At 44.3% G+C, this 8,941-nt stretch overlaps 1 protein-coding gene across 2 annotated transcripts in view; it reads left to right on the top strand.

Annotated features, from left to right (window-relative positions):
- The first annotated feature begins 814 nt into the window (after positions 1-814).
- The window catches only part of LOC141058417 (neutral alpha-glucosidase AB-like), a 48,525-nt gene continuing 40,398 nt past the window's right edge, over positions 815-8,941 (top strand). The window contains exons 1-5 of one of the 2 annotated variants that reach the window (XM_073554665.1): positions 815-937; positions 2,100-2,208; positions 2,808-2,935; positions 3,015-3,194; positions 3,389-3,454. In XM_073554665.1, coding sequence (XP_073410766.1) covers positions 2,847-2,935; positions 3,015-3,194; positions 3,389-3,454 — 335 coding nt within the window. In that variant the 5' untranslated portion in view covers positions 815-937; positions 2,100-2,208; positions 2,808-2,846. The remainder of the gene's footprint in view (positions 938-2,099; positions 2,209-2,807; positions 2,936-3,014; positions 3,195-3,388; positions 3,455-8,941) is intronic. The other variant, XM_073554666.1, reaches the window with a different exon arrangement.

The following is an 8,941-nucleotide window of genomic DNA, read 5'->3' as shown; positions in this document are numbered from 1 at the left end:
TTGTGGGGGCTCAAATGGTTAACTTAACGTTATATTATCAGAACTATGCTGTTTGGTCCCCTTTTTAAAGGGATTGTCCCGTACTCTACAGGTTGTGCCTAATCGTCCCTGGGTGGTCCCAGACCACAACGCCCCCTCTGCTACTGATTCTCACCCACCAGCCTACTATCTTCTCGGGGGGCTTAAACCTCCGCTTTGGGATGACAGTTTTAGTGATCAGTGGAGGTCTCTGCAATGGGGCGAGCCCATGAATTGTACACTGGATGGTTAATAATTGATCTCCCAGGATTTGGCAGTTTTACTCAATGATTGTCTTCCCCATTCCTTTCTTAGAACCGAGATCGATCTCCTTTTCCTCTGTTATCCCTCCTTGAAGTTTCAGCTGGCCGTCACTATTTAGGGGCGCCTCCATTTCCAGGGGGAATAACGGGGGACCCACCTTCTGCAGATTTATAAGAGCTATTAATAAGATATTTGTTTACAGACGTCAGGAGTGATGACAGATCCTCTTTCCATACCCGGAAGGTGTCTGCATGTTGTCCCTCTGTGTGTCTTGGCAGCACATTACATTTATTTTCTTACTTTTGTGAAGGTTTATAAGGGAAGATCTGTTTGTGATGTTGTCAGAAAAACTCCTCCTGGCCACGGGAAATACTGGTCAACCATATTGGATATGATTGGCTGCACCTTGCCATATTTCAGGACTGAGATAGTCTTGGGGGGGTGATAAACGTGAACCCCTCACCGATCCCCCGTTCTGATCCTTCCAGTTTCTTTCTTTGTATAATTTCCCCCTTTGTCACCGTCTCCTGTCTGATCTCGTCCTGCTCTCTTCTAGGCTCCTTGGGCTCGCTCTCGTGTTTTCGGTCTGTCTTACTCCCGGCCTGAGTGTCGATAGGAGCAACTTCAAGACATGTGAACAGAGCTCGTTCTGCAAGTAAGTGACCCGAATATTTCATAGGTCTGTGCACCTTCTCCTACAAAATCACAATGACTGCACCCACTGGAGGACGCGTGGCGCTGGCAGTGCCCGGAGTGCTGTTGCATTGTGCAAGACTCGCTCTGCCACGCGGCTGCTTAGATCTTTCTATGGAAAGTACAGGGGGGTCGCCGGACCCCTTTTCCACAGAGAGCATAAGAAATCTCGTCTCTGGATTCCGGGGAATCTGCTGTTTTAAGTGACGAGTTACCTAATCCCAAAACCACAGGATGGAGCCGCAGGGCTGGTGAGCGGCAGACTGCAGTTATGGCCTCCATTGGTAGCCGCCGCTGACTGATGAGGTCGGGAGTGCAGCCATTCTCGAAGCGGGCGTATTAATAATTGCTCTAATACAGATCTCACGCTGCAGGCTTTCCCTCAGCGGTCACACACAGTCCACACGACTGCACTTAAGTAAAAGGTCCGCTAATAATTAGTTGGTGTTAGAAATTAAAAAGGGCCGTTTGCCTTTCATTAATCTATTTCTTGCAAGGCTACGCCATCAATTTATGATGTCTGGGATTCCTCTCTCTGATTCTGAGTGAGATGCAAATTGAAGTTCAGACGTTCCTAGAAATCCCTATAGACGCTGAATAAGCAGGGGAGGCCAACTCCAGTGTCAGTATCGAGGAGTTAGAGACACTGGGGGGTAAATTGATTTTTTTTTCTTTTTTTTTTTTTTTTAACTCCTCTGATCCCCACACCTTCTATACTCCAGCTCAATAGGTAGAAGGAAATAAGCCCAAAATGGGGTTCTGCACAGCACCTTGTTGAAGAGAGCTCACGTTTAACCTCCATTCATTGTCTGTGAAAGTCCAGCACTCGGCTATTTCCGGCAGTCCCATAGACATTGAATAGAGCGGAGCCTTAATGTGACCACCTCCCAAATCTTTCCAGAAGGTCTCTGCAGAATTTGGTTCTAGGGGTTGCAGTCCCTGGTCTCAATTATTAAGGAAGGGATCCTGTGATCAGCAAGATCTCCTATAATCTTTTATAGTTGAGGAGACCTGTTATAGCCAGGATGGAAAGCAGAGCAGATTTTTATTTACAGCCCCCCATAGTCTGTTCTTTGCTTTCAGTTGGGATAAATATTTGTCTTTTATCACCGATGTTCTTGTAGACGTCAGCGCAAGCTGGAGCCGGGACCCTCTCAATACCGGGCTTTGCTGGGAAGCGCAAAACTGACTGCGGATAAACTTGAAATCCAGCTGATTAACGACAAGACCCAGGTAAGATTTCGGCAGGATCGATTATCCTTTCCCCAGTGTATGCACTGCAAGTCCTCACAGCCCCTGGGTAATTTTTAGGTCTGTATTAAGCCTCATTCACACATCTGTTTTTCATGGATAGAAGGCTTAAGGCTGGGATCACACTACCGTGTGTGATGAAACTCGCACGAGTCTCTTGCATCAGGACCAGAGTTGCGGCTACATGTATCTTTATGAGTGCCGCCGGGTGTTGATACGAGTTTCTCACATCAGACACGGTAGTGTGATCCCGGCCTAACCAGTAAAGTCTACGGGGCTTTTCACATGTCTATATGTCTGGCAGACCCTCCCCCCCCCCCAAAAAAAAAAAAAAACATTTTTTTTTTTTCTATCGAAGATGCAGATCAATCTCCCCCATTCAAACTTATAGGTCCGCGAAGGTCTCTCACAGCCTACTGATGTCTTCTGAGTTGCATCCTTGTGCTATAACTTTTCAATCTTTTATTTTTTATAATACTGATGGAAATGGATCCATTTTTGGGATGCAATAAAAATGACGTCCGAGTGAGGCCTACGTCTTAGTTTATTTCCTGAGCGGTTCTTGATTTAATCCCTCCTAGGTTTCCCTCCTTCTGGAAGTCTTTGGGCTCCATGGGAACATGACCCGTATTAAGATCAATGAGATCAAGCCTTTAAGACCCCGTTATGAGGTTCCCGATGTGCTGCTCGGGACACCCACCCCTGATAAGTAAGTGAACCCACGTTGGTGTACGTTACGTCCTTACAGCTCTCTTCGCGTACATGTGTACTCACGAATGTTCCGACAGTCTGCAGGTAACCGGACAGGACGATAATACCCTGGAGCTGTCCCTGGGGAGCGAGGAGCACAAGCTTCTGGTGACCGGATCACCTTTCCGCCTGGACATCCTGGCCGGGCGAGATCTGGTCCTGAGCGTCAACTCTCGTGGCTTGCTTTACTTTGAGGAGTACAGAGAAAGGAAAGACACGTAAGTAATGGAGGGCGCTCACGAGTGATTGGGACGTAATTTTGGGAATAAATCGTTGAATTATTGGGGTTATGGGTTGGGCTTATTTTGACCTGGGAATTGAAACTGAAATGTGTTTTTCTTTCTTTTTTGCTCTATGCCCCATCCCTTTTTTTTCTTTCTGCCCTCTCCTCTCGTGCCCCATCACCTCCCAGTCTCTCGGCTAAAGTTAGTAGCGCTGTCGGTAACATGTGGCATAAAGTGAAGAATCTTTTCTCTAGGTAATCATTGATCCCGCTTGCAAACTTGACTTGACATACATGACTGACATACTCGAGCTTTGACGTAAGAATAACGCAGGTGAGGCTTAACGGGGAACTAAAGGCGGCAGGTAGAACTCTAGTAGAGGACCAACTGCTACTTTTTCTATGGTGCTTTCCATTTTCAAGTGAGACACTGGTTAGAAAGGGTATTCTGATTTCAAAAGACCTATTTTCCCCCAGTGACATGCTTTACTCACCCTCCCCAGGTCCACATCAGAGTTTCCATTGCTGCTCCCAGTATCTGTTGTCTGCAGCGCTGACGTTACTTTGAACTCAGTTGTGAGCTTGGGCACAAGTCGCTGAGATTTACTGATGGGACGTCAGTGCATGGAGAGACTGGTGGACCTGGGGAGGATGAGTAGAGCGGATTTTTTTGCAGCAGTTGCCTTAAGTTAAGGTGCCCATACACTGCAGGCTTGGATTGCCAGCTTTGTAATGTGTTTTGGGGTCTCCCATTTCTCCTCTTATCCATTCCCCAGTGAAGATGAGCCTCATCCAGAAGGGTCTAGCCATTATGGAGCAGAGATTTGTCCTACAGCAATCCACTGCTAGGTGTATGGCCACTGTTGTGAAGGGACACGTATAACATGCAGGGAAAAAAATCATTTACATATGTCTAGGATTTCATTGCAGTAGAGAAGCGGAGAATATTACAAATTATTTTCTGCATTTCATGTACATTTTCTGTTTGGCGGCTCGGTAGGAGAGTGCTGGAGAGGTGCCGGCTCCAGTCCTACTGAATGTAATATGGTGGTTGATCACCGGAGACGGCAGTCGGTCCGTGCCGCTAATGAAAGCAGATTAGAGACATGGTTACTCCAGTAGTATCAGTCATTTTCCCCAGAACAGGAGATACTTTAACTTGTTCCTTGGCTGCCATTTTTGTACATTTTCCTGGGATGACAGCAGTACGGGCCATGTCCGGGTTTCCAGTCTAAGACTACCGATAGAGACCACCCCCGGGTTAGCCCCCCCTTAGTGAGAATTTGGGTAAAAAATGACTACATTCGTTAGATCTTTGTTAGATCCGGTTTGATCAACCAAAACTAACGTTAGATCACCCCTACAAAATGAGATATTTACGATCTTTTCCAGGGGGGGCTAACCCGTAGCTAGCCCCCCCAACTATGAAATTTGCCGTTTTTTGGATGGATTCTGATAGATATTCGTTAGATCCGGTTTGATCAGCAAAAATTAGCGTTAGATCTCCTTTCGTTTCCGAGATATTGGGGGTGTCAGGTGGGGGTTAGCCCCCCTAATTTGAAATTTGCCATTTTTTGGATGGATTCTGATAGATATTCGTTAGATCCGGTTTGATCAGCAAAAATTAACGTTAGATCTCCTTTCGTTCCCGAGATATTGGGGGTGTCAGGTGGGGGGTTAGGTACGGGTTAGCCCCCCCTAATTTGAAATTTGCCATTTTTTGGATGGATTCTGATAGATATTCGTTAGATCCGGTTTGATCAGCAAAAATTAACGTTAGATCTCCTTTCGTTCCCGAAATATTGGGGGTGTCAGGTGGGGGGTTAGGTACGGGTTAGCCCCCCCTAATTTGAAATTTGCCGTTTTTTGGATGGATTCTGATAGATATTCGTTAGATCTGGTTTGATCAGCAAAAATTAACGTTAGATCTCCTTTCGTTCCCGAGATATTGGGGGTGTCAGGTGGGGGGTTAGGTACGGGTTAGCCCCCCCCTAATTTGAAATTTGCCGTTTTTTGGATGGATTCTGATAGATATTCGTTAGATCCGGTTTGATCAGCAAAAATTAACGTTAGATCTCCTTTCGTTCCCGAGATATTGGGGGTGTCAGGTGGGGGGTTAGGTACGGGTTAGCCCCCCCTAATTTGAAATTTACCGTTTTTTTGATGGATTCTGATAGATATTCGTTAGATCCGGTTTGATCAGCAAAAATTAACGTTAGATCTCCTTTCGTTCCCGAGATATTGGGGGTGTCAGGTGGGGGGTTAGGTACGGGTTAGCCCCCCCTAATTTGAAATTTGCCGTTTTTTGGATGGATTCTGATAGATATTCGTTAGATCCGGTTTGATCAGCAAAAATTAACGTTAGATCTCCTTTCGTTCCCGAGATATTGGGGGTGTCAGGTGGGGGGTTAGGTACGGGTTAGCCCCCCCTAATTTGAAATTTGCCGTTTTTTGGATGGATTCTGATAGATATTCGTTAGATCCGGTTTGATCAGCAAAAATTAACGTTAGATCTCCTTTCGTTCCCGAGATATTGGGGGTGTCAGGTGGGGGGTTAGGTACGGGTTAGCCCCCCCTAATTTGAAATTTGCCGTTTTTTGGATGGATTCTGATAGATATTCGTTAGATCCGGTTTGATCAGCAAAAATTAACGTTAGATCTCCTTTCGTTCCCGAGATATTGGGGGTGTCAGGTGGGGGTTAGGTACGGGTTAGCCCCCCCTAATTTGAAATTTGCCGTTTTTTGGATGGATTCTGATAGATATTCGTTAGATCCGTTTTAGCAGCGGTCCTGAGGTGTAGATGGAGAAGAGGAGGGGTCCAATTGGGGGAGACCAACAGAGAGAGAGTGAAGTGAGGAGGTGGTGAGTGAGTGGGACAATCTGAAAGTTCGGTCAGCGAGTCAGTCATTCTCGTCCCCCATGATGCCTACAGGCTCGCCTCTTCGCAATCATCGCAGCACACTGTCCCCCTTCCTCGCCATGACACATCGCCAGTGAAGTCCTGATGCTGCCCACAACTGGCCCCCGTCGAAGTCGCCGCTGCTCAAACGGATCTAACGAATATCTATCAGAATCCATTTAAAAATCGGCAAATTTCAAAGTACAGGTGGCTTGTTTTTTGCATAGCTAGCAAGTTGTATTTTTCCTTGGCACCACTTCGGAGTGCATATAATGTTTTGTATAACTTTTATTTATTTTTTAGGAGAGGCAAAATTTTAAAAAAAATTAATTACGCTAATGTTTTTTGAGTTTTATTTTTAGTTAGTTTCCAGTGCGGTAAAAATAGCAGAATATCTTTATTCTCCGTGTCAGGTCGGACACACCGAAACCAAATTTATGTAATTTTTTTTCTTTTTACTACTTTTAAAAAGTAAAATGTTTTTTTTTAAATAATTGGAGAGGATTTGGTCTCGCCGCATGCGCAGCCCCGTGGCGCTTTTATTTGTCTGACTACGGAGCTGTGGGATGCCTCATTTTTTGCGGGAAGAGTTGTAGTTCTTATTCGGACCATTTTGGAGTATATCCGATTTTTTAATCGCGTTTTATGCCTTTTTTTGTGACTCAAACAGTGAAAAAAATAGAAATTAAGGCTTTTTTTATTTTTTATGGTGTTTACCGTGTGGAATAAATATTAAAATATTTAATTTTTGGGGGTTGGGATCCCAGCTGACAGTAGGACAGCTGGGATCCCGCGATTGCCGATGGGGCTAGCTGGGGCTGCCATTCCCCGCCCGACGTGAAAACTCTATGGCGGATGAATAAGGCCCGGCTAGCCCCGTTGGCAAAAGTCAATGGGCGGTCGTCAAGGGGTTAAAAAAGCCTGTACATAGACTAAACAAAAACTCCTCATGTGGTCTCATTTTTAATCAATTTAATTATCAAAAAAATAAATCTTATTAGTACAAAAACACAAGTAAAAGTAATACCTTACAGAAATAGATATTTAAACAGTGAAAACCTGAAAGTTTAGGACTGTAAATCCCTGTAATATAAATATAACATGTACATTTTAACATCTAGACGAAGTTCCTGAGTTATCGGTGTTTGAATTATACAAAAAACAAAGAAAATTACTAATGTGACTCGATATAAATTTATTCAAATGTTTAATCTCATAGAATACCAATAATAATTTACAATAAATATTCACGAAAGATGTAGGCTGTATCTAAAGAAGAGAAGGACTGAAAATTCCCATGAGTGCAAAGTAACTCAAACAAAAGAAAGAACACTATCACCCCAACACCGGGGCGTTACTGTTCTTCTTCTTCTTTCCTTTGTTTGAGTTATTTGGCACTCATGGGAATTTTCAGTCCTTCTATTCTTTAGATACAGCCTACATCTTTCGTGAATATGTATTGTAAATTATTATTGGTATCCTATGATTAAACATATTTGAATAAATTTATCTCCATTTCCCTTATAGTTTTTCTCCACTCATACAAAAACCCTACTTAGGAATGGAGGAACAGTCTTTGGATAGAAAGAAGTGTGTGGCGGTCGGGACGCTCCTCCGAGGCCGGCTTAGCTCCTAGTAGAGGCTGTAGCTGTGCTCAGCCTGTGAGGAGCTTGGCAAGCGCTGCTGTGTCACTGCCTCCTAAGCGTCCGGACCCAGACTGCAGATGTCGGATCAGCTCAGACAGCAGCAGCCCTCCTGTAGGTGATGAGCTCCATGCAGCCACTCGCTCCTGCTGCCATGTAAGCCATATTGCTGTGCAGCAGGTGGTGAGGAGTGGGACTCGGGACACACAGGAGAGCAAAACGAAGGCAACATTACTGACTTTGGGGGCATTATTGCTTAACATGGGGGTATGTGAGGGTTATTACTTGTATTACATGTATTGTCTGTAGAAATCCATGCAAATTTACATTTTTTTTGTTTCTTCTTGGTTGGTACAGTGTGGCAGTGAAAGCCACTGAGATTTGCATACTAACCTGTACTGTATTTATATGCAGAGTCTAAAGACTCTTGTAAGTGCCTTCAAATTTCCCCTTACAATTTCCACAGCTGTCCACTAGATTTCCTTTTCTTCCATGATCTGCATGATATCACGGACATGGCTAGCACTGTGGCCAAACTCCTGATTGGCTGGCTGCTAGCTCTAACAGCAACCAGCCAATTAGGACCACGGTCACATTGCTCTCCCCTTTTCTCCCTTTTGTCAGTCAGGCTGATTAAGCCAGTCGGCTGAAGAAATAAAAATCCGGAGGATGGTTGGCGGTGTAACTTGGGGGCACTTTCAGAATCTGTAGACCCTGCATCTATATAGAAGTAAATATATATGCCCCCTCCCTGCCCACTTATGAAATAGAAAAGTTTAGTTACTCTTTGAGAATTAAAAGATAGTCCTCTTTTTTTTTTTTTTTACTTGTTGCTTTTGACATATAACTAATTTTGAAATCTAGTTTGGTTTCAGTTACAGTATATGAAAATGGTCTGTAAATGCACTTAGCGTAGGCTGAGTTCACAAGGACAACGTATAGTTATATTCAGCTTCTCTGTCCAAAGGAGAGGCTGGACAGAACCAAATATAATAGTTTGCTTCCCTGTTTGCTGGAACGGGGACAGTAACTTACTGAACTGCTAGTGCTCAAAATATTAGCACTTTTTTTTCTTCCTACATGCAGGCCTTTTTTTTACCCCCCTATTTTAAAGCAGCCTTAACATTTCTAGTACGAGCAGTTCAGAAGGCTTGTATCCTTATTCAAGTTATCGGGGAAGCAAAAGTCTTTGTTTTGTT

Source organism: Dendrobates tinctorius, unplaced genomic scaffold, assembly GCF_039654945.1.
Source record: "Dendrobates tinctorius isolate UK_male_01 unplaced genomic scaffold, ASM3965494v1 ptg000211l, whole genome shotgun sequence".
Classification (NCBI taxonomy): domain Eukaryota; kingdom Metazoa; phylum Chordata; class Amphibia; order Anura; family Dendrobatidae; genus Dendrobates; species Dendrobates tinctorius.
Note: the sequence above shows the minus strand (reverse complement) of the source record. Positions and strands in the feature narration are given on the sequence as shown.